Here is a 26,411-nt window from a genome sequence, read left to right on the forward strand (position 1 = left end):
GAGCTCCCTCCATCCTAAGTCCTGTTGTGCCCCCTCTCTGTTCTGTGGAGATTGGATACAGGATGGGAGAGGGGGCACCTTGACATCAGCGCCCCTTCTCTCCCTCCCCTGCTCTGCACAGAAAGCAGAGGCTCCTGAGGGGATCGCTCCAAGGCAAAGGGCAGGAGATGTGCAGCCGTCTGGAGGAGGTGGGGGGACAGCTGAAGTGCTGGGCTTGATAACCTCTTAGCCAAACCAGTTAGGATCCCCTGTCAGAGGCTCCAAGATCTACCAGTAGATCCTGACCTACTGGTTGGTGACCACTGGTGTAAGGAGTTACTCAGAACAAAGAAGAATGTATCTTATCCATTCACGATGTGTTGCCAATGGGATTTGTACCGGTGCATAGAAGTTAAATACTAAGTTATCAGCTGAAATTAAATCTGGCACAGGGAGTCAGTGCAGACATGAGGCAAATCTGTTTTAGAAAGAGGGGAAATCTGTACTTAAAGTCAGTAAACAAAGATGCTTTTTGGAAAGACATTTTGGGGAGCCCCGTCTATCTCACTGTGTTTTTCACATTTAGGCCCGCCTGATACATTTCTACTTGTAACAAAGTATCAATCCATATCTCGGGCCTCAGTTTTTCTATAGCAGCAAAGGCATTTTTGTGGCAGTTTAAACAGGGCTTTGCTGTTGGATATAGAACAGTGTGTATGCATAATCCTAGTTTTGTACTTCAAATTTAAACCCCCCTTCCAACATATTTTGGCATTTGGGGCCAAGCAATTTACTTGTCTCTTGCAGATATTATGCTCACTAATAGCAAGAAAATCCACACCCAGTCTCAGGTAACAGATGTGTGCCTTTTTGCATAACATCCTTCCCAGGAAACAAACTCAAGGTCATGGGTCCATAGAGCAGTTTTTCTGTGACAGGCTCTCTACTGGGTCCTCCCTTCCAGTCCTGAATCCTGGTTATTATCCCACTGAGAGAATTTTCAGTTGAGTACCTTTACAGATCATGTAAATTAACAGTGAACAATTACAGTCTCCTGTGGTACCACAAAAATGCTTTCAGGAATCTCTGGGGTCCAGATGTGCAGGGCTTTCTGTTGACATGGGTTGAATAGAGGAACATATCCAATAGTTAAGTCAGTCCTTTAATTTATCCTGTGACAGTCTCCATATGGCCTGTGGTCTAATACTCTCCATCGGTGTTATAAATAGATCAATATGGCAGCATGATGGGTTTGGAATGGTGATTTGTGAAGGGTCATGCCTTCGTTTGCATTATTACATAATCCCCTGAATGGTTTTGCAATGAGTCTTCTGCTTATTTGGAGTATGTAGGTTAGAAAATGGGAAATAAATTGTCAGTTCCATCCAGCGTGTGGGTTTTTGTTTTGTTTTTGTCTCATATTTGTAGCATTCCTGAACGATTTCGTCTTTTGATCCAAAGTAATACATCTTTGAATGTCATCAGTAACTTTAAAAATCTGCTTTCATTCTAGGCCCAGCAGCAAAGAAACCTGGATAATATTGTATCGCAGCATCCCAGGATAGGTGGTGGAAAGAAATATAAGAAAGATATCTGTGCAAGCTCAGATCCGGAGGTAAAAAACACGAGCCCCATGTCTGAACAGGATTCAGGGATCCTGGATGTTGAAGATGATGACGACGATGAAGAGGTACTTGTGTGATATCAAAACCCGGAGATTGGATGGTGCCGGGGGTTGTAACTGGGACATTTCACATCCAGTTTGCCAGCTCATATTTGTCCTATGCTGGTGGTTCTCATGAGAAGGATGTTTAGTGGACTATATGAAATTAGTAGTTTGTTCTTAGTTCTAAGTATGGTTCACTGTGAACTATGGACCACATCCCAATTGGCAGGCTTAGCACAGAGGACAAACATTAAATGAGAACAGAGTGAACTACCTCTTTCTGTATTAGAGAGAGTTCTGCCAGGCCTTCACTTATTAGGAGTTATAGTCGGATGCCTTTCATGGGCACTTCATTTGAAAAATGGAAAAGAGTTCATTAAATAGGTATTTTGGCTGCCATTGTGGAATTGTGCTCTGACATATATACTGGCTGACAATGAACACACAAGTCCCATGTCAGAGACTTAAATAACTGATTATAAAGATTGTCTCATTAAAATCTTGGGCCATATTGAAAATCCCACTATGTTTTGAATTTTCTTGCTGCTTTTTTCTACTTATTAGAAGCCGAGTTCTCTGCTGGTGTTGCTCCCCTGAAGTTGAATAATTATTGCCAGTAGAGAATGTAAAATACACGAGTGTGTAACACACAACCCTTCGGACTCTTGCTCCTTGAATACATAATCCCCTTCCTGCTCTTGCATCCGTATCCCTAAGTCTTTCCCCAGGATCATCCTATCCCTCATTGGAAGCTTAAATGTGTGTGTTCCCAATTAGTAATGTAAAAATAAGGAATCAAAGCAAGTTGAATTCCTTAAGGTTTGAGCCTCCAGGGTTGTTTCGGATAATTCAGTGAAGAGCTGCAAATGACATAGTAAGTGATGAAATTAAAAACTTGTATTTACTATAAAATAGGTGGTTAAGCAAACAGGCATTACAAACTAACCAGACGCTGTACTGATACTCTCATTCTAAAAGGAAATGATGCATTTGGGGGTTAAACTGTCCCTACATGAGCAACATGGGTATAATCATTTCTGTACGGGACCTTCATGGTGGTTGGGCATGCCTAATCTAAAATTATCCTGCTACCCTTTTTATAATTACCCTTAATTAACAATGCCCCCACCTAGTACCATATCTATATTTCTGTAATCATAATTCTGCCATGTATATTGGCCCAACTGGACAGTCTCTACGAGAGAGAATTAATGGACACAAATCAGCCAACAAGGCAACACACAGAAACTTGTTGGAGAACATTTTAACCTTCCCCGGGCACTCATTAATGGATCTCAGTCACCGTGTTGTTTCAGGCCAATTCCACAAGCCATATACACAGGGAAGCGTTGAAACTTAACTTCATTCATTACCTGGCTACCACACTACCTTCCACATCCTAATGACTTAACCAACCAAACAATGGGTACTTAAGAACAATCTGCACCTTCTCTAATTCTCTATTTTTTCCCTTCCTTCTCCCCCCTCCCCCTCTCCTATTTATTTTGAAACTGGACTTTTAATACTCTGAAGAAGTGGATTGTACCCAAGAAAGCTTATGATACCATCTACATGTTTTATAGTAATAGAAATGTAGCTGTGTTAGTCTGGTGTAGCTGAAGCAAAATACAGGACTATGTAGCACTTTAAAGACTAACAAGATGGTTTATTAGGTGATGAGCTTTCGTGGGCCAGACCCACTTCCTCAGATGAAATAGTGGAAGAAAATAGTCACTACCAAAGGATACAATTAAAAAAATGAACACATATGAAAAGGACAAATCACGTTTCAGTCCTGTATTTTGCTTCATCTACATGTTTTGTTAGCCTTTAAGGTGCTGCAAGACTTATCGTAGAATCATAGAACACTAGAACTGGAAGGGTACTCAAGAGGTCATCAAGTCCAGTCCCCTGCCTTCACTGCAGGACCAAGCATCATTTGAATTCTTCCTGATAGATGTCTGTCCAACCTGCTCTTAAATATCTCCAGTGATGGTGATTTTACAACCTCCCTAGGCAATTTATTCCAGTGAAAACTGCTATTGTCCCCTCTCAGTCTTTTTCAATCTTCCCCCATAAGTCATGTTTTCTACACCTTTAGTAATTATTGTTGCTCTTCTCTGGACCTTCTCCAGTTTCTCCACGTCTGTCTTGAAATGTGGAGCCCAGAATTGGACGCAGTGCTCCAATTGAGGCCTAATCAGCGCAGAGCAGAGAGGAAGAATGACTTCTTGTGTCTTGCTCACAACACTCCTGTTCATGCCTCCCAGAACCATGTTGGCTTTTTTTGCATCAGTGTCACATTGCTGATCCATATTATCTTGTGGTCCACTATGACCCTTAGATCTCTTTCAGCAGAACTCTTTGCAAGACAGTCATTTCTCATTCAGTAAGTGTGACACTGATTATTCCTTCCTAAGTGGAGTACTTTGCATTTGTCATCAATAAACTTCATCCTATTATCTCAACCCATTTCTCCAATTAGTCCAGATCATTTGGAATTATGACCCTATTCTCCAAAGCAGTTGCAACCCTTCCGAGCGTGGTATCATCTGTAAACTTAATAAGCGTACTCTCTATGCCAATATCTAAATCGTTGATGAACCTATTGAACAGAACCAGTTCCAAAACAGACCCCTGCAGAACCCAATTTGTTATGCCCTTCCAGCATGATTGTGAACCATTAATAACCATTCTCAAAGAGTGGTTATTAATCTAGCCAGTTATGCACCCACCCTATAGCAGCCCCATCTAGTTTTTATTATCCTAATTTATTATAAGAAGGTCATGCAAGACCGTATCAAATGCCTTACTAAAGTCTAGGTATACCATGTCCACCACTTCTCCTTTACCCACAAGGCTTGTTATCCTATCTCAGACACCTATCAGATGGTTTTGACATGATTTGTTCTTTACAAATCTATGCTGACTGTTCCCTATCACCTTATTATCTTCCAGAGGTTTGCAGTTGACTGCCTTATTTATTTGCTCCATTGTCTAACTCGTCTGTAGATTCCTGGGTTGTTCTTATTTCCCTTTTTATAGATGGGCACTCTTTGTCCTTTGCCAGTCTTCTGGCATCTCTCCCGACTTCCGTGATTTTTCAGAGATGATTGCTAAAGTTTCTGATATCTCCTCTATCAGCTCCTTGAGTATTCTAAACCAGAGAGGACCAGAAATGGTTACTTGTATTTTACCAGGACTCACATGACTATTTGAAGCTCGCTTTTAGGAAATATTTTAGTGCCTACTTGCACGTCTGTATAAATATAAGTAAGCCTCATATCTATAGGCAACACCATCTATCTACTGTGCTGCAGCCATCGCATGCCAGCAACCATGTAGGAGAACAGAGCCTCAGTCCCTTCATAGCACTGAGAAGATGGGGTGTGACACTGATCTTCAAAGCTACTGCCAGTCCCTCTGTTTTTCTGTGTTGTACCAATACTTGACCCCACTGCTAATTATAGATTGGGCAGAAGTTAGAAGGAATAGGGTATGAGAATAGCTATTTTAGGAACTGGAATAATTATTTTAGGAAATAACTACAAACCTGTGAATCTACTCAGAATATTTGATTTCCCCAAGCTGTTACAATCTTGAATAGTTGTCTGCATTCCATGCTGCCGTGGACTGTCCAGTTTGTTGCAGAATCAGACATCAGTGCCCCATAGAAAGTGATTGGAACTGCTGAAAAATTCAGGTTTCGTGGGCCATAACGGGCACAGGCTCTGTGAAGATACGTTCCAAAAAACTTGGACTTACAGCGAAACAACTTATAGGGGGGATTTTTTTTTCCTGAGGCTGACTTCCATTTAAGCAAATTGGGGGGAGTGTTTTGCACAACTTATAGTAGGGAATGGGAGGACTTATAATGCATCAGTTCCTACAAACGTCAATGGCTTTAGTGTGGAATGGGCATATACTGCGGCGACTTGTAGCAGGGACCCCTTGTATCTGCAAGTTGTAAATAGGAAGGAGGAGGAAGGAATTATTTAGGAAAACAAAGCTAGTGTATCAGGTGAAAGGGATGAAATTAAGGAAGAGGAAAATTTTGGCTAAATTTGAGGGGAAAGTTCCCAGTGGTTCTGTTTATAATGCAGTTGAATAATCTCTCTGAGGAAGGGGTGGCAACTCCATTTCTTGGCACAATGATTTTAGACTGGCAGAACACTCCCTCAGCCTACAGGAGGGAATGGTTTAGCATTGGCAGGTTCATGGAAGACTGAGGATCTTTCTTGTTTGGATTCTTAGTAAACAAGCTTTTGTTGCTGGTGTAATGATACCTTTTGGAAGGCTGTTGGTTTTAATTGGCAACCTGACCTAACGTCTCTGCAGAAACAAGATTGAGAGCGAAAAAAAGAGCGGTTGCTGTCCTTGGTGATGAAATCAGCAGTGGAAGAGAAGCATGCCCAGAGGGAGGGGGAATAAAAATGACAGGGGCTAGGCACCTTGTCAGAAGCAACTGAATAAAGTGTATTCAGTCCACTGAAAGTCATGAAGCATGAATATAAAATGCCGCTCCTGTTTGTTTCCTTGCTGACTCCTTGGAGAGAGCAGTTCCAAAGAAGCAGACCGAGGAAGTGTGTTTAACTCTCTCAATCGGGTTTCCTCCACTGGAGGACAGAATTGCTGCTTGGAAAGAAAACAATAGTTTGTTAGTGCAAATGCCACTGTTTTAATCTGGGAGGGAGCATAGTGAAATGCAGCCATTACATATTCCAGGGAATTGTACATCAGTAAAATATTACACCATATTCTTCATTGAAGTCTTAACATTGGATCTTCAGCCTGCATGCAGCTTTGGAGACGGTCAAACACGTTCCTCGTTGAAAGCTCGCCTACCCTCTGCTCTTGAAGACCCCCCCCCCCCCAAGTTTTTATTGTGGCCACGCTCACAGGCAGGCAGACTTCAAACCACTTGCTGCCAAGTGTAGGATATCCAGCATTCTGGATTGGCATGTCCAAATTCAAGTCAAATTAATTGGCTGTTTTCAGGGTTAACTGCAGCTTTAAAAAGGAGCCATGGCAGGCAGGCAGCCATAGACATTGGCCTAGGGAAAACTTTTCTCCTGTAGCACTTCTCTTCCTCCACCCTGCGGAGTGCATAGTAGAGTTTGATACCTTCTGCAGCACGTCCCTTCCCCCCAAAAGGGTGACGTTTAGACTTGCATCTCCCAGGGAATCAAAGTGCACCCTGACAGAGAAGCTGGGGCTGCGTCTAGACTACACCTCTATCGACAGAGAGATGTAGATTAGGCATGTTGAAATTGCTAATGAAGCTGGGATTTAAATATCCCATGCTTCATTAGCATAAACATGGCTGCCGCTTTTTTCCAAAATGGTGCTTTTTGGGGAAAAAAAGTCTAGACGCGGATCTGTCAAAAATAAACCCTTTTTCGACTGAGCCTGTATTCCTCAAAAAATGAAGTTTACGGGATCTGTCAAAAAAGGGTTTATTTTTGACAGATCCACGTCTAGACTGCCGTTTTTTTCTGAAAAAGCTCTGTTTCGGAAAAAGCGGTGGCCATGTTTATGCTAATGAAGCGTGGGATATTTAAATCCCAGATTCATTAACAGTTTCAACATGCCTAATCTACATCTGTCAGTAGAGAGGTGTAGTCTAGTCACACGCTGGGAGAAGTGCCAATTCAACCTTTTCCCATGCAGGGGACAGTAGTGTAAGGGCAGATGGATTGAAACCTCCCGAAACCTTCCACAGCTGTAGCCCAGGTTCAGCACAAAAGCCAATCCAGGACCTACAGCTACTCTCTGAAGAGAGACTGAGCCGGCAGCCACAGAATCAGCCTGGAGAAAGATAGCGAGAGGCTTCAGGACTCACTCCCAACCACTTATCCATCTGTTTTCACAGTGAAACGGGCTTTTCCCCATGGCCACTCCTTAGTGGGGCTCTCCCTAGCAAGTAGGCCTGGTGGCCAGCACACTTCTGTGGTGGTGATTTATTCCTCAGAAATGTCCCATGCAGTGGTCTCCTAATGCCGTGTCTCAGATGCTCTTCGAACTTCTCAGCCTGCTCTAGATTGGGTGTTCTTGGCCTTTCTTGTTCAGAGTAGGCCCTTTCTCCTCCCCACGGATGTGGCCAGACCAGTGTGTCCCGGATTTTAGAGCTTCAACCTGTAATCACATGAATAGGCTCCCCCCTACCGCCTCCCAAAGTTTTCTTAGAGATTCCCATCAGCAGCACAGAGAGGGTAAGTCTACACAGCACCGTAGCTCAAAATAGCTTATTTCATACTTTGGCGCTGTCTATACAGTGCCAAATTTCAAAATAACCCGCTATTCCGAAACTGCCCTTACTCCTCGTGGAATGAGGTTTTACGGGGATGTCGGAAGAGCGAGCCCGTGATATTTCGAAATAACGGGCTTGCTGTGAAGAGGGTATCCTGAAATAGCATTGCAGAGTAGATGTAGCCTAAAAGATCGGTGGCTCTTTTCTTGCTGATAAACAGAAAGATGTAGCCATACTTCAAAACTTTCTACAACTAGCAATATCCATAGATACAGCCTCTTACAGACAAGTTTGAGACAAAAAGCGGAGTATTCCTTAGCTGTCAGCTAAGTCGACATATACCAGTTTCAGAGCTAAGGATTTGTTATAACGGTTAAGCCATCTAAAATCCTGAGTCTTACATAAGAACGGCCGTACTGGGTCAGACCAAAGGTCCATCTAGCCCAGTGTCCTGTCTACCGAGAGTGGCCAGCACCAGGTACCCCAGAGAGGGTGGACCGAAGACAATGATCAAGCGATTTGTCTCCTGCCATCCCTCTCCAGCCTCTGACAAACAGAGGCCAAGGACACCATTTTATCCCCTGGCTAATAGCCTTTTATGGACCTAACCTCCATGAAATTATCCAGCTTCTCTTTAAACTCTATTATAGTCCTAGCCTTCACCGCCTCCTCAGGCAAGGAGTTCCACAGGTTGACAACACGCTGTGTGAAGAAGAACTTCCTTTTATTAGTTAGAAACTAACCCACATGGTGCTATTCTTTAAACAGTGCAGTTTGGGCTGCAGAAAGGGCTAATGCTTTTGCCTGCCCCTCCCATACACAAGTGTGCCTAAGACCCAGTGTTAAGGTTTGTGGGCTTCACTGTTTGTAGAAAGGAAAATTTCAGGTTAAACATGACTACACTGTCTTTGTGTGGACATGGAGAAAGGAGATGAGTCTGAGGTGTTGACAGCAGAATGGAGTGGCACTTTTTATTTTAAAGGGGGCTGTAGGTTCTTTTCATTGCAAGCTCAGAAAAATCTCTGCTGCTTCTTAGCCCCCAGAAACGCAAGCTAACAAGTGCAACGAAGAGAGATTCCAAACCCTGAGCAATCAGATGTGTTGGTTGTGGTGTTAGTTACGTCATAGTCTAAAATACTCTTCATCTAGCTATTCAGGGGTGATTTTCAGGGATCGTTCGTTTCCTTTTCCTGCCAGCATGTGGCATTCCATCACAAAGTATACGTGCTGTGCTTTGCATTTTGTATTGCAGCAAGAAGTCTGTAAGCAACATGAGGTAGGACAGACCTCAGTTTCTGGGGTGTTTCTTGCCGACTGGCTATTATTCCAGTAGGGTTTGTGTACATACTGTAATGGCCAGCGTCTTTGTGACGGGTGGTGGAGAAAGTTACGCAAGAAACTACCCGGGGAAGCTAACAACTGCTAGGAGAGCAATAAATGTATTGTTCCAGTGCAGCAGAGAACAATGTAGATTGCTGGGCAGTGTTTTAAATTTGCCATAATGGTTTGTTTCAAATACTTTGTACGTGCAAAAGCATACAGAGGACAGAGTCTGAAAAGAGTTCAAAAGGCTGGGCGTGTGACTTCATTCGCTTTTAGGGTTGGAGATGTGTGTGAAGGGAACAGTCTGTTCTTTTCCTCCGATTAAGTACATCTCAGGTTAACACCCTGCACGAGAGGGTAAAGGTTTTGAACACTGCCGCCTAAATGCATGTGTTTTTAAAAACAGCTATTCTGTGGTGTTTGTGCTAGGGATGTTAAATATCGATGAATTGAATAGTCAAGTAGCCTCGTGAATTCTTATTGGTTAGTCGACTATTCTGTAGTCCCTGGGGGTGGGGCCTCTGATAGAGGCAGCAGCATGGGGTGGCAGCAGCCCCTGTCTAGGGGATGTCTGAGTTCCCAGACCTGGTGTGAGCCTAAACTGAGCTTGGCTGCCTACCCATGTGACTCCTAATACACTTCAAATGTAGAGCCACGACGAGGGTAGGTCCTGGACCTGGTGCGAACCAGGACTAAGCCAGGCTGCTGGCCAGCCTGCTAAAAAAATTTACTGGCTGGGGAGGGAAGGAAATACGTGTAGTTTATAGCATTAACCTCTAAGCTTTTGCTTATCAGTTAATCGACTACACTATTACATCCCTTGCTTGGGCATGCTTTTCTGAAAAATGCTGTATATAAACAGTTTAAATCTTCACCTAATGTCAAGAGTGGGGTCTGAAGTTGTTCGAGAGTAGTAGTTAGTATGTTGTTTAGGTCTGGGCTTTAATATTTTAAGGGAAATAGAGATTAAAAAAATGTTGGACTGCTTTTGTAAGAGTTTCTCTTGTCGATCAGTTTCACACCTGCTTCCTCGCATCCTATTCCATTTCATTATGAAAATATTTCATCTGTGGGTCACCAGCTGTGCCTGCAAGCACTGCGGTGTGGTCAGTGGACAGTTCAGTAAGCAATTAAAAAAAAATGGCTACATGAATTTAGTGTCAATGCCAAATTATACATCCTGGAGAAAGTACCTTCCCGCTGCCCACTTATGGCACAGGACAAGACTGGGACAGTTGTCAACACACCTCAACCCTTATCTGGGGCCACCAGCTTATTTATCAACCATGGATGGTCACATCTTTGGCCTCCCTGCTGAGGTGACCAAAGAAGGGTATGCTGACTGTGTTTTTCAGAGAGGTAGATGCTCAGAGTGGGTGTAACATAAGTTTGTTAGATCATAGCTTCTTTAAAAACCCAAGCATTGTACTGTACTTACAAACGCCTGAAATTCATTCAGTAACCGAAACCCTCAGTATCTGGTCTATAGTGACTGTCTGTTCCCACACACTGTAATTTATTTGAAGCCAAGGTGTACATTGTATGTTAAGCCTCTTATTTTCCATTCTATGTCTTTGTAGGTACCTGGTGCTCAGGATTTGGTGGATTTCTCGCCGGTGTACCGATGCTTGCACATCTATTCTGTACTGGTAAGTGGGTCTGCAGTGGTGCTTTTACCGCATAGTTTGTACAAATGGCACTAAAGTTTGGCTTGATTTTTGAATGGCAAGATGAGGTACAGTGCCTTACATGCATGTAGACACTCTTGGAAAGGTGCTGTTGTGTAAGGAGTATTAGTGCCCGCTTATATTCACCTTGAGAGAAAATGCACTAGCTAGTAAAATTAGAACCTCATTAGCACATGACAAAGGGCAACATCGGGAGGCCACAGTAGAGAAAGGACTTTGAGTAAAAACCAAACAACTATTTTATATTAGCAGACTGCAAAGACACATGAACCAACATTTTCTTCAGCCATGACGGCTTTGGGGTTTATAAGGAGCTAACTATGTTTTTCTAGTTTAAATATATTTCCCTCAAATAAATCTTCTTTAATCAAAACTAATAGAAATATCAGTGCAAAGTAACTTATTGAATGATCAAGACAGACCGCAATTTTAGGTGGTGGTGGTGGTTTATTGCATCTTTGTCTTTTGAAGACTGGAGAATTTCTCATCATTAAAATCCTATAGCATGCAACTAAATTGACAATCTTACAGTCTGGGCTTCAGCTTTTTAGAAGTCAGACTTTTGCCATTTTATCTGTCCTGAAAAAATCAACATTTTTTTTTAGTGGCTGTGTAAGTGCATTTTCTGCTGCATTTTAGTCTATTCTTGATCACTGTTGTATATTAAGAGGGAAAAAAAGTGTGACCTGCTCATCAGATACAGTGGTAGAAACCTTCCTATAATAGTTTTAAAAAAAACAACCGAACAAACCCTACTGCTTAGCATTCTTATTTACCCAAACATGTCCCTAACCCCCCCGCCCAGATAAAAACTTGTAACCAACAAACACACAAATCAATGAGCTGACAAAATAAGAGTTTTTATTCTGAAAAGGCCAGAGCCAGAGAATCTCTGAAGTCCAGAAGGCACTGAGATACTGATGTGATGTGTGGCAGTATAAAACCCCAAGATAGGCAGATCATCAGCAATTTTAGTTAATTTTCTGTACACACTTGAGACGATGGATCTAGAATTTTAAATATTTTCTCTGTTCAAAAGGAGTCAACTTAATATCCAGTAAAATTCATGTCTCCTTTCTGTAGGTTTAGACAAAATTTGGTTTTCCAGGCCTTCCTGCGTATTGATAAAGTTACTCCCTTCAACATGAGTGGAGAAGATGACCTTCATGGGTCACACTTCCATCTTTACTCCCTTGTGCCAGACACTCATAATTTTCAGACTTGTGCACTAAATCATCTGAGCCTTCCAAACTGGAAATCCATAGACCCTAAGGGCTTCAACTTTCTTAGCTGCTAGAGAAACCTCTAAACCCAAGCTAGTACCTAAGGGTATGTCTACACTACCCCGCTAGTTCGAACTAGCGGGGTAATGTAGGCATACCGCACTTGCATATGAAGCCCGGGATTTGAATTTCCCGGGCTTCATTTGCATAAGCGGGGAGCCGCCATTTTTAAAACCCCGCTGGTTCGAACCCCGTGCAGCGCGGCTACACGGGGCACGAACTAGGTAGTTCGAACTAGGCTTCCTAGTTCGAACTACCGTTACTCCTCATGAAATGGGGAGTAACGGTAGTTCGAACTAGGAAGCCTAGTTCGAACTACCTAGTTCGTGGCCCGTGTAGCCGCGCTGCACGGGGTTCGAACCAGCGGGGTTTTAAAAATGGCGGCTCCCCGCTTATGCAAATGAAGCCCGGGAAATTCAAATCCCGGGCTTCATTTGCAAGTGCGGTATGCCTACATTACCCTCCTAGTTCGAACTAGGAGGGTAGTGTAGACATACCCCAACTCTGCTGTGTAGACATAGCCTTATGTCAGAATAACTGACGTTTACAGCAAGCAGTTATTTTGACATAATGTCGAGCTGGAAGACTTTTCTTTGATTCCTGTGACCCTCACTTTATGAGGAGTGAGGGAAGTCGGAAGAAGAGTGCTCTAACTCAGACTTCCTGCTGTGTAGACAGCGCCAAAAGCCGAAATAAAGTATTTCAACTTAAGCTATGCATTTGATGTAGCTCAAGTTGCATAGCTTATTTTGGCTGTAGCCCTGCTGTGTAGAAGTGGCCTAAGAGTGCATGGCTTCTGCATGTAATCCAGCAGCTTTTCCTCCTTTGTTGTTCTGTAGCCAGGCCTAAGAGAATTGTTTCTTTTATGGTTGATCTAAAGCCCATTCCCCCTCAGCAATACCCGCGAATGAATTTGCTAAAAGAAAGGAATCATAATTATGTGCATCTAACGCATTCATGTCTTCATCTGTCACTAATTATATAGCTTCAGTGACAATGCTATGATAGTTTATTGGCATCGCAATGTTAACTGACCCAGAATGTGTTCTTTTTGGTGTACTCTGTTTTGGACAAAGATAAAATGCTAGATGTTGGAAACATGCTTTGGGGAGCGCGCTAAGAGGAAAATTACCATGATCTGGATCCCTTGGTAAATTTCAAAGTCTCATTGGATTTAGAAAAACTTCAGTTATACATAGGTGTATATGTATATTTATTAAAGCAAAATCAAAGACTGTCTTTGTAGCTTTGCATATAGTTGTTTAATAGAAGGGCATATGTAATGCTATTAGGCAGGGGGCAAAAATGGGCCATTAGATTTTTGGCATCAGTGGCAGTCCAGAGTTTTATAGTTTGTAAGTACTTTATCTTCGAGACTGACGTTATATTCTGGGTTACGTCATACTTGGTGCATTGTGTTCATCCTTTGTCAGATATAGAACATGGCTATTGTATGTTAGAGAAATGCTACTTCTAGAAACAGGTTCTAGGCTCGTGTCCCATGCTGCTGTTTGATTGCTTTCTGCTGGAGCTGAAAGCCAACCGCTAACCAGCCCATATGCTCCAGAGGTGAGTACCCCATAAGCCTCTTTGAGGTGCTCACACAGAACTTGAGATGGGAAAAGTCATGTCTTGTGACGTCTCCCTCTCTTCTGGGGTTAGAATACAGTCCCCCCACAGATACATGTGTGAGAGGTGGGGGTTGTAGTTGTTGTTGCTGTTCTTATTCCTATTCTTACCAGTCACATCGGTATAGAGACCCAGTGTTTGTAAAGCACTCTGAGGTACTGAAATTGTTAGGTCACATATTAATGCTTAGCACTACGATAGCACTTTCCATCTTCAAAATGCTTTGTAAACGCTAACCCTGTGGGGTTGGCAGGGAGCTGTTGTTTCCATTTGACAGATGAAAAAAACCTGAGGCAATGAAGTCGCAGAAGGAGCCGGTGACAGTGCTGGGATAGACAGGCCCACCGACAAGGGGTGAGGCAAATGCGACAGTTATCTCAGGGTCCAGCAGTTTTAAAAAACCTGAGGCTCTGGGGCCGCCAAAGTAGCTTTGGGCCCGTTAGAATCGCCAGAGGATAGCACTCAGGCGGTCTTCTCTTAGTCCTCTGCTGAGCCTGTTAGACCAAACTCCTACAATACAGGGTCTCGGCCAAAAGGCCTGGAAGAAGTGAGAGAAAGAGAAACTGCGTGGCAGAATTTTCAAGCAGAAATGCATGTAAAGCAAGAGCAGGGAAGTAAGGCAAGCAGGCATCAAGGAAAATTACCCTTTTCCTGACCTGAGGTTGAATCCTGAACTGGCTTTCTAGGCCCAGCTAGTGTTGAACAATATCAAGGATTGGCCGAGCACCAAAGGAAATGGTCACATCAGAGTCAGACGGAAGGCTCATAATATAATAGCTCCCCAAACCTCCTAATATTTGTAATTTACAATAGTGTTATCTAAGTGCTTGGCCTGCAGTTACAAAGGCCTAGTTTGAATAAACATTGCAATATTTATTATTTCTAGTGAAATCGACCTTCCAGTCACCTCGGTTTTATGGCTGTGCTGCTTATAAATTCCCAAAGGATTATTTGAAAAATCCAACTCATATCTGCCAGCCTTATCAGCAGGGCAGGAGTTCACATATTGTAACATGGGGTCAGCTTTCGGTCATGGTCTTGCAGACGGGGCCAGGCACCTGTAAATCCTTCCTTCAGCAACTAAAGCGAAGTACAATATCAAACAGGCAGTGAGACTTTTCCAGGAAGCGCTGAACTTTTGCAGGAAGGGCAGAGGGGAGGGAAAGAAAGTGAGCAAGGGTCAGGCTGTGGTTAATTGAGAATTGGTCCTTGACTTGGTAACAGAGCTAGGGGAGACAGGCTCTGATAGGGATGCTTTATGGGACTGTTTGTCAGCAGTCCTTTACTCCGAGAAACTGGCTGACTTTTAATAATGGCTTGGGGGTCAGATGGAGATAAATACGACTTTAAATATTCACAATCAAAAGGAAAAAAGTGGCAAAGACGCATAAAAATGGTGTTTGTGGAGAACCCCCCTCCTTTTTTACCGGCTTATTGTGAACGTTGTTTGGGTCAGGGACACAGACACCTTCTTCCAATATGCTTGTACAATACCTAGTGGATGGGGTAGGAATCTCTGGGTACCACAGACCTTAATATTTCACATCCTGGCATTGCATGAAAAAAACGAACTAGCGTGTTGAGGGGACCTAGGCATCATCACTGAGACGTAGCAAAGCAGCTGGCCTTCGGTAGCACAGGGATTCAGTGAGAGAACCAAAACTGACCCCTGCCTCTCCTCTGTTGTAATCCTTCGGCCACAGTGAATCCCCAGCCAGACATGCACAAATAACAGAACAGACCCCCCTTCTGTATAGCAGCAATGAATGTGAAGACATTTACTTACAGTTAGTTTGTAAATCTGCAACTTACTTGCGTGACTGGCTTTTTCTTGTCAAATATTTTCCCAGAGGTAATTGAGCAATGTGCGGAATTGGGTACTGAATCACACTACACCGCTGAGATGAAGCTACAGTATTTGGGCAAAATGAGTCTACCATTCATATTTATTATCTATTAGGTTTTCCCTCACCCAGCTGTAACTAGCACAGAAGCGGTTTTGATCACTATCCAAAGTAAAGTAGGACAGATGGGGTTTGGGTTAGATGGTTTGTTTTTTTGTTACGGCATCTGTAGAGCTGTTGGCAGTCTTAGATTTCGAGCCCAAGCGATGGAATTGCTTTGCTTTTACATGATATCAACTGAAAATTGGTTACTGTGTCATGTTTCCCGTAAGCTGAAAGGCAGAGGGAGGGGTACTTGTTCCAAACCGGGAACTTAGCAGCAGAGACACAGAAACAAATATCCAGTGTATTTATGGGCCATGGTTGCAGAGGAATCTGCATGGAAGAGGCTGATGAAAGTGAGATTCTGGATAAAGGAGACTGGAGGAAAATGGTTTTGGGTTTGGTAAACCCGATTTGAAGCACTGCTTCGTACTTAGTGGTGATGCGGTTTAACCTATGGCTTTGGTGTACAGAAAATGCCCTAGTTCAGGCAGTGAATATTGGTGTCTGGGTATGTTTACCAGGCTCACATGCAGAAGCAAGGGTCGAGAGCTGAGCTAGCAAGGCTCACAGCTGTTTTTAGAGTACAAGGGCAAGCCCCTTAAACGGAGTCAGTTGACCCAGGCTGGCTGGCTCGTGTCTGAAGACTGTAAGACACACACAATCAGTATGTGCTTAGGGTTTGTCTTCTCTAGACTCTTTTTACCTCAAGTTAATGGATTGCCAGTGAGTTCAAATTACTTTATGCACTTGTAAAGATGGGTGTGGACAGTCCCTGTGCTTTGATCCAGCCTATAATGGGAACAGCAACGGGTGAAAAACAAGTGGCCTGCAGTTAAAAAAAAAAAAAAAAAAAAAAAAAAACCTTCAGTAGACAAGGCCTTCAGCTGTGCTTCTGTTTTCATCTCATCCCCTTTCTTCAGATCAGTCACTTACGCCAGGTCAACACAATAAACTTACATCAGCATTAGGGATGTTAGCGAGCAGTCGACTGGAGAATCGACTACTCGCCCCCCTTCTCCTGCTGCCTCTGAGACCGGGCTAGCCGCAGTGAACAGGGGCTGCTGGATCGAGTAGTGTCAGCTTGCACTAGTCCAGGACACATCACCTCTGGATTTTAAAGGTAGTAAGAGCCCGACGGTTCTTACCGCATTTAAAATGTGGAGTCGTAGTGCAGGCGGCTCCTGGAACTATCCCTGCTGTGTCTCGGCAGAGCGGTCCCTTATCGACTAATTGTGTAGTCGATACAAATTGTATCGACTACACGATTAGCCAGACAATTGCAGTTTAACATCCTTATTCACGGCAAAGTGATCCCATTGATGGGGCTGCTTTTCCAGGCAGGGCTGCTGGTTGAGATGCAGCGGCACCCTCTGGCTGCTTTCTCAGTGGCTGGGAGTTGCTAGTCCCTGTAGGCCATCTCGACGTTTCCCGGGTTACGCAGGATGTTTGCAGGTGACTGCTTGGGCCACCCCCCAGGCAAGTCTCCGGAGCCCCCCACAGCATGGTCTATGCCCTTCCTGCTCCCCCTCACCGCCATCTCCCCCATATGACAACCCTGTGGCCATCTGCCGGCGATTAGCCGGGGGAGGCTGATGCACGGCACTGCAAGGGGCAGCCATTCCAGGTGGGCTAGCGTGCACAGGGCTTGCACTCAGCGAGGCTGGGGCCACCCCACCAACAGAAGCAGCCCCCTGCTGATCCCAGCCCCGAGCTGTCATATGTTCAGGTCCAAACGCTCAGGGCTGGTGCGTTGACTTTGGAGAAGCCGGGTCCTCCCAGACAGGGATTGGGGAGATGCAAGCAGGAACAGCCCTGACAAGGCTGGCAGCACCAGCAAAGCCCTGGAGCCAGAGACCGCCTCAGAAATCCATCCACTGACCCGCCGCCTGGTGAGGGACCTTGTGGAGGAGGGCAGGGGGAGCCCCATCTTAGAGTGGGAGGTGCCCCAGGTCAGCCCCCCGCCCCCCCGCCCCAGTGCCCGGGCTTCACGGCTGCAGGAGGACAGGGAAGGGGAGAGCCTGTGGTGGGTGCTGGAGAGCAAGGGCCAGACAGTGACCTGCTGCTTCTTCAAGGAGCAGGAGGCACCCACGGATGTCTCCTCCCCGGCCAAGGTGCTGTGCCCTGGTGCCTGCCCACAAGGACCCCATAGCCTCCTGCTGCTGGAGCAGGAGGTCACGTCCGTTGCCTACTCGCTGCTGAAGGGGTGAAGGAGCGGTCGCTGGACAGCCTGCTGGAGGCAGAGGAATCCTGTGGGAGGGGGGTGCCCCACGGCTGTGTCCTGGTGCCCCACACTGAGGTGTGCCTTGGGGGGCCAGGCAGCCCCCTTACAGCTGCTTCTGGGCAAGCTCTTCCACTGGCCGGACCTGCAGCAGGCGGCAGAGCTGATGTCGGCTTATAAGCGGGCCAGGGACTTTTTTTACCATTTTTTTCTCAGTACATTTGTGTGTGTGTGTGGGGGGGTAGTCGGCTTATAAAGAATGGGCTCATGTTTGAGTATATACGGTATTTTCTAGATCAGAGCTATGAAGTTCCTTTCCACTGTGTTCTTGGGAGCGTAAAGCTACTGAAAAGTGACCTTTTCTCCTGAGGTATCTTTTGTTCAGTGGAAATTTTTTCCTTCAAGAAATATTTTAAGTGCTAGTTCATCTCAGTTGCTTTGCAGATTGTCCCATCGTTCTCTTCTGGCATATCTCACTGTCTGCTGACTTGGCTGACCCACCGGTGCCTGGTGGAGTTAGATAGCTGTAAACATGGCACTGAGATCATAGGGAAAGGCTGAGGGTGAGATGTTTTGTGCACTGGGTTGATAAGGACACAGGAAAAGCCATTCGAGTGAACTGGTCTCAGTGACCGGTGATAACTGCTCTGTACTACGTGCTAATGGACCCTGGATAGTGTCTGTCTGTAGTGGCCATAGATTTAACTTTTTGCAATTGTCAAATTGCTCTTTTAACCTTGTGACCTTGTTACCCACGGGGTTACAACTTGACTTCAATTAAAGAAGAAGCAAAGAAATCAGAATTCGTTCTAAGCTCGTTGGATAGGATTGCAGACAGCATGGGTGCTCAGAGTCCTCAGTTTGGGAAAACAGCCATGTTAGGGTAATACAATATTGTACCTCCTAAATCTAGCTGGAATGTGCAATTGCCCCAACGTGGGCTCCTGGTCATCTGAAGGTAGAACTTGCAGAGCCTGATTAACCCAGGGCTTCAAGTCCTTTTCAGGGTGATCACCATTGTTATTTATTTACAGAACTCTGTCTGACCTATCTGTCCAATTGCCTATGTCAAAAAGTCTGAGAGGTCGCCCTGCTAGTCCTTTGGCAGCCTTAGAGATGAACAAAAATATAGATCGTATCAAGAGCTTTTGTGGGCAAAACCCACTTACGCTCCAGCTCGTTTGGAGAAAGCTCATGATACGATGGTACCACAGGACTACTCATTGTATATACTGACTATTTTTTGGGTATACATTTAAACTTTAAAGCATAACTTAAGGTTTTCTCTTGATTCGGTTATCTCAGATTCACATTGGGGGTTAACCCACCCTCTTAATTGCCCCAGTAGGAGATATAGGGTCAGGACTAGGAGAATAGTTTATCATGAGAGATTATTCATCTTAAGTGGTCCAGAGTATGGAGTAGTTTGCGTTTTTGGAATCCCCAGCACCACTTTCTGTGTTGCTTATGTCCTGCGCCTGACCTTGCTGAACTTGTGAGATCCAGGGAGTTCGCAAACATCCAGAGAACACTCTGACAAACACCACAGTGATGGAGCCCAGTGCCGAAGAGGAGGACTGATCTGAGAAGAGCTGTGTGAAATCATACTGGATTAGAGTGAGAACAAGGTCAGCTGCTACTGTTTTTATTTTCTCAGACAAAACTCCATTCAAGTGTAAGGGAAAAGATTCTCTCTGACTGGAAGATCTTTCCATTTTAAACCTCTCCTTACACCCTTAGATTTCTACTTTGGAGCTGCCATTCTTCCCTTGTTGAAATTCTCTTTACAGCTGGGGCAAAACCACTCCTTAAACAGCTGTGGGTGATGTTTAACAGTAGGGGCACAACTACACAGTCAGGGTACAGTTGAATTAAGCTACGCAACTTCAGCTACGTCGATTGTGTCGCTGAAGTTGAAATAGTTTAATTCAGCTTTTGGTGCTATCTACACAGCAGGAAGTCGAAGGAAGAATACAAAAATGATTGGGGGTTTGGAATGAGTCCCACATGAAGAGAGATTAAAAAGACTTGGACTTTTCAGCTTAGAAAAGAGGAGATTAAGGGGGGATAGGTTAGAAGTCTATAAATTTGTGATTGGTGTGCGAGAAAATGAATAAGGAAAAGTTATTTACTTATTCCCACAATATAAGAACTAGGGGTCACCAAATGAAATAATAGGCAACATGTTTAAAACAAACAAAAGGAAGTTTTTCTTCATGCAGCACACAGTCAACTTGTGGAACTCCTTGCCAGAGGATGTGGTGAAGACTAGGACTTTAACAGGGTTCAAAAAAGAGCTAGATAGGTTCATGGAGGTTAGGTCCATCAGTGGTTGTTAGCCAGGATGGGTAGGAATGGTGTCCCTAGCCTCTGTTTGTCTGGAAATGGGTGACAGGAGAGGGATCATGTGAGGATTACCTGTTGTGTTCCCTCCTTCTGGGGCAGCTGTTATTGGCCACTGTCAGCAGACAGGATACTGTGCTAGTTGGACTTTTGGTCTGACCCAGTATGGCCGTTTTTATGTTCTATCACTCTTCCTCCAACTTCCCTTACTCCTCGTGAAATGAGGGTTACAGGAGTCGGAGTAAGAAGTCCTCCAACTCAACATTATTTTGAAATAAAGGCATGTAATGTAGATGCGCTCTTTATTTTGGAATAACATCAGTTATTCTGAAATAATGCTGTTGTGTAGACATAGCTTAGGAGACTACCTTCTTCTCTGGGAACGACTATGATCTACTGCCCCTACTTTGATGGGGCTCCATGCCTGTGAGCATGAGAGACCAGTAATGAAACTCGGGTCAAATTCTTTTGGAGTTTTGTCAGCCCACTCATTTAGCAGGATGTTTTACATCCTATGTCTGTGTGTGTCTCTCTTTCCGTGTAGCAAGCAATACCAATCGGGAATATATGATGTCCATGTTTTATTGTGTTACTTTGAAGTACCTAGAAGTTTGGTACCCTGGATTCCTAAGGGTGTCTTTATTCAGTAGAGCTTATCTGCTGAACTGGGTTTTGACCACGAAAGCTCATGATGCTATATTTATTTTTGTTGTTCTCTAAGGTGCCACAAGACTACTCATTGTTTTTAAAGTTGTAAGCTTAACACAGCTATTCCTCTGAGACTTTTTATTCAGCAGAGTGAATGGAAAGTGTGAACCTTTTAAATGGTCTTGCAAAGAAAGTTATGAATGTGAGTTTGTGTAGTGCAGTCCAACTAGCTGCATTATTAAAGCAATATATTTTGTACTGAAGTACGAAAGTCTTGAGATTAGTAGCGTGCTGGCCAGAAACATCCATCCCTAAAATGGGCTGTGAAATAATGAGCCACCATGTTTCTGGGAACCGCACAGAATTGGGTGGTGCATAGCTGTGCCATTGCTTTTTTCTGCCACGTGTATAGCTTGAGTTTAAATACCTGTGTGTACCTTAGCTGGGAAATTATTGTCATCCTGTTTTGAATACTCTTGAGCTGGCTGAACGTTAATTCTCAGTGTGTTTTCACATCCTTATGCAGGAAGGGGACATTCTCGTGACGCATACACCCGCTATTTCAGAGGGATATGCCTTTGTTCAGGAGAATGTGGAAATAAAGCACAGCATGTACAAAGAACAGACCAAGCCATTGCATTCCAAGAGCGTGGCACCAAAGCGCCCTGCTCTCTGATGGCATGGCTGTGTTGGAATATGAGAGAGAGATGTAATATTCTGAATACCAACTCCTCTCAAACTTTGCCACTGGTGGTCTACTTTGGTCATGTTTTATGGATGATGTAAGGCAAGAGCACAGACTCTGAGATCTGATCTGAGAAGCATCATATGTATTCAGTCATGTATTTTGCAGTATGTTTATTAAATTTGCATATAGCTTGGAGGCTGATTAAGTTTTGCAAAACCTAGGCTCCCTGGAACCACAGGTTTAAAATCTGGCACAAGTGACTCATCTGTTTAACCTTCTGAAATTAATAATATGTGTTTTAAGTGGTTTACTATTTGTGGATCTGGTGGGATAAAACCTTAAAAATTAGAAGTCCCACATGTGGACACTTAAGATTTTAGAGAAATTGTTATGAGACCAGGGATTTAAACCACATCATCTTGTTGCCTACTATACTGTATCCAGCTTTTCTAATGCCCTCTCGCTCTAGAAGTAGTTGTATTTCAGCATTGCTGTAGCACAGTTTAAAATGGTTTGGGATCTTTCAGGATGAAAATGTTCCACATGTGTAACGCAGTATAAAAGTAGCACCTGTTCTTTTGAATAAAAGGAGCAAATTTTTAGCCACAGGAGACATGTTTCTGATGGTGACTACAATACTGAAAGTTGCAGATTGAGGGCATCACAGGAAGGGTATTGTAGCCCAAGGATTGTGTGCCATGCACAGCCACCGTTTGGAAAGTCCAATGCCCTTTTATTTTATCACCTTAAAAAAAAAAATCTTGGGTGCTCAGCGATCTCTCCTGTTTTTGGAAGCACAGGGCACCCAAACATGCCTCCTAAGGTAATCCTGCCGAACTGCTGTAGCTTACATGATACATCGTTGTTTATGCTGTGGAATGGGAAAATGTGGTGATATCCAAACAGGAAAACATTGGCCCTTCCCTAGAGAGTTTATGGCCCAAATAGACATAGGGTAGAGGAAATGACTCCATCCTATGAGCTAAGTGACCTGAGGTGGTGTCGTCTGTATATGTAATATCTATCCCCAGCTATTCCTCTACTAGCCATTGTTAGCTCCTGACCTGACTGTTATCTACAAACCCATAATTACTCCCATCTGCATGTTGTTTTTTGAGGGAGGAGAACAAAAAGGCTGGTATCCTGAGATTACCTCCAAATGTTGCTCTCTAGCAGGTGGGCGGAGGCGTATAAAGACCTCATTGATGAAAGCCACGTTTCTCTGTCAGAATCCTGCTGATTCTAACCCTTATGTATTTGGCTCTTTAGGGTGCATCTACACAGCAAGGCTTAACTCAAAATAAGATACACAAATTGAGCTACGTCCATTGCATATCATATTTTGAAATAGCTTATTTTGAAATAGGGAGCATCTACACAGCACTTATTTCGAAATAGAGCACTCTTCCTCCGACTTCCCTTACTCCTTGTACAATGAGGGTTACAGGAGTCGGGGTAAGAAGTCCTCCAGCTTGACAGTATTCAACATTATTGTGAAATAACTGCTTGCTGTGGAGACGTGGGCTAAGTTATTTCAAAATAATGTTGCTGTTTAGACATACTCTTAGTGCTCTTTCTCATCTCCCTTATTTCCTGGAACCCTTTGTCTTTTTCATGTAGAGTGTTAACCTTGTTAAAATTTCTCTAGTATGGTTTTTAATAAATCTGCTCCCCTCGCGCCTGCCATTCTCCATTCAACCTGGAGTCCTGGACTCTGACTTCACCCTATAAACTGTATTGGTTCTGCAATGATAATAGGGTTAATAAAGAGCAAATTTTCTGTGAAGTTGGTAAAGGAAGCAGAGCTGACAGGGAATGGGTCCAGGAGAAGATTGGTTGAGTAGGAGGTGCCATCTTTTAGAGAACTACTGAGCTTCAGGTCCATTTTTGGTCAGTAGCGGTCTATGAAATATCTAGATTGCCTGTCTGAATTCTGCCTACTTTGGATATAACTGAAAGAGCAACAGCCTGTGGGTTAAGTCCTAGAGATGGAAAACAGCTAGTAGATCACAAGTCCTTCCCCTGACAGAGGAGTATCTAATATTAAATTGATACTGTATGTGATCTCAACCTAAATCCTGAAGCGGCGAGTTTGTCTCACTCCTGTGTATTTAAGAACCATCATAGTAACTGGAACTAACTAGCCCCACTTGTTGGCACTCAGCAGAGAGACTAAGGACTTCATGTGTCAGGAAGATGGAAATCCCCTCTCATTCCAACAGTGGGGTTTGCGCACATTGCCGGATAGGTTTACACAACTGCCTTCTGCTCTGTGCACGGAAGACAATAGTCTGCAGCACACCTGCTAAAATAAAATAAACTCCGCACTTTTGTGGCAAGGTCTCTTTCCCTAGAGCTCCTGGTTAAGAGAGTAAAACAAACGTGCGAGTTTAACAGATTTTCCAAGCTTGCAATGCCACTTGTCAATCTTGGAAATAAGTAAATGTTCTTTCGTATGAAACTAAGACAATATGTGAAACGGATGGCGTTGCTAATTTCAGAGCCTGCGGTTGAATTGATAAAGGAGACCCTTTTTACCCAAGGCACCTTAAAATAAAGCCATTTTTAATGTCATAACATTTTTTTTCCAAATGCAAAGTTCTCCCACTTTAGTGGCATATTTCCCAGTGCCTGTTTCCAGGCAACGCAGAGTCACGTAGAGTTTGTCTGCTAGAGATGACTAATTCTGTGACGAGGTAGTTATTAAAAAGGCAAAATGTAGAACAGGGACAAAATAAATGACCTGAATTCCTTGGAACTAAGGGGCTCCTAAAAATATTATACCTCTCTCTGTCCTTTTCTGTGGCCTTGCAGATGTTTCCTTGTCCCCGCTATGCCCCTTGGTTTTGTTGTTCATTGTACCTATGGGCTAATTCTGCAACTTCACCATAAGTACTTACCTTACTCAGTGAGTATTCTCTTTGAAATGAATGGAACTATGTACAGAGTAAGATCATTACTCAAATGAATCCTTCTTTGCTAATTCTTGCAAGGGGTTTTCCTGAAGTAGGCAAGACCAAGCTCCTTCCAGTGTGCACTTCTTGAGAAAGAATTGTCCTTTTTTCGCCTCCCCTGCATCCCTCGCCTCACGTTTTTGTGTATGGCTCTTCTCATGGGAAGAATGATTCTCTCTTGAGGACTGAAGCATTATTACACCAGCTCACTATTACGAAGAATTTAAAACTGGTTATGAAATAGCATCGTGCGATAAACCCCACACTATTGTCTTCATTCATCATGACCTCGGGATGCTGGAATAACTTTAGAAAAGTAAAGGAAGACTGGAAATAGAGGGGAAAAAATGAAATCTGACATACAAATAAGGCAAACATTCCTTGTAGGGTAGCTGAAACAAGGTTAGGTTGCCAGAAATATGACCTGAAGATGACTAGCTGCTTGCTGTTGTGACAAAGAAAAATCATTGTTCATCATCCTCCTCTAAATCCTAATGCACTTCAGTCTTCTGGGCCACAGACATTTTGTAACTAGTGTTTCCTTAGTGTGGTCTTTAAAAATAAAATAAAAAAAGTAGAAAAGCCATATTTTCCAGACTGGAAAACACAGGCTACCTTGTTCAGTCAGTGTAGTTTAGGTCAAACGTCGTTATGAAAAACAGATGAATTCTGGTGATCAAGTTGTACTTTGACAAATATTCCATTGTTTGAGTATGCAGTAATTTCTTTAAAATGTTACACAGTTCTGGGCTCAGATTGGCTTCTTTCTTTTAGCCTGCAGCATGTCAGCATGTAGAGGTTTCGTCAGTCAAAATTTAAAACATCAGCTTCCTTGTAAGGGATATCGGGCAGAAACGTTCACTGCAAAACAGATTTGGATTCCCCCTTATGTGTTAAAGTACAGGGACTTGAATGCACATCTCCCATTGGCATGTGCTCATTTTGTGCTGTCAGAAGTGGGATTTTTCTCCCAACAGAATAAAGATTTACGAAGTGGCCCTTGTGTGCATCTCCAAGAGAAATTCATTTGTGTGCTGTGTTCATGTTAACACCGTGTTCTAGCCCGTTAGTGATTTGGTTAATCATATTGCACATTCATACAAATCTTGCTTGCGCTGTCAGTAGAAGAGAATATTCTGCCTTGTGTATCTTGGGTCCCTTTGGGCATCTGGTGTTGGCCACTGTTGGAAGACAGGACACTGGGCTAGATGGACCTGTAGTCTGACCCAGGATGGCTGATATGTACTTTTATGGCTTCCCTGAGCAGCTCAGTGTTTTTCATCATAAGCACCTCTGTAGGGAAGGGGGGGGTGGTGGTGGTGGTGTTTCCATTTTACAGAGCTGGTTATCTGAGGCACAGAGAAACTAATGAATTGCTCAGTCACTCAAGAAGTTAGATCTGGGACCACACTTCTTCTCTCATTCTTCTACTATTTGTGTCCTAACCAATTGAGTAGTTTTGCTTTGTGCTCTGAGCCATCACGCTGTTCCCTAGAGATGGCAGCATTTCACAGAAGTGCTAAAGAGAAGTCTACAGGTAGCTTATATTGTATGTGTTTGTAAAGCTTTTGAGGTTGAAAAGCCATGTACATATTTATAGTAGCTTTTAATTTTCCTGTTGGCGCTGTTCAGGCCAGTTGGTCCAAAATGTGCTATAAAATACCTCCCAAATACCTTTTTCTACCCCAAAATGTATGTGCCCTTCCAGAAAAATCCCACCAGCTCTTAGAAAGCAGGGCTGTAGTTTACCCCTGCAAATCCCTAAAGTGTTCTGGATCCTTTATACAACAAAT

General features: G+C 43.6%; 1 protein-coding gene across 6 annotated transcripts in view; it reads left to right on the forward strand.

Moving 5' to 3' along the window:
- EXOC6B (exocyst complex component 6B) overlaps positions 1 to 26,411 on the forward strand; it is a 468,167-nt gene that overhangs the window by 216,355 nt on the left and 225,401 nt on the right. For all 6 annotated transcript variants that reach the window (XR_012904467.1, XM_075931045.1, XM_075931047.1 and 3 more), the window contains exons 7-8: positions 1,493 to 1,669; positions 10,799 to 10,867. Coding sequence is in view for 5 of the 6 variants with exons in the window: in XM_075931045.1 (XP_075787160.1) it covers positions 1,493 to 1,669; positions 10,799 to 10,867 (246 nt within the window). In the remaining variant the exon portion in view is untranslated. The remainder of the gene's footprint in view (positions 1 to 1,492; positions 1,670 to 10,798; positions 10,868 to 26,411) is intronic.

The sequence above is a fragment of the Pelodiscus sinensis genome, chromosome 5 (genome assembly GCF_049634645.1).
Source record: "Pelodiscus sinensis isolate JC-2024 chromosome 5, ASM4963464v1, whole genome shotgun sequence".
Classification (NCBI taxonomy): domain Eukaryota; kingdom Metazoa; phylum Chordata; order Testudines; family Trionychidae; genus Pelodiscus; species Pelodiscus sinensis.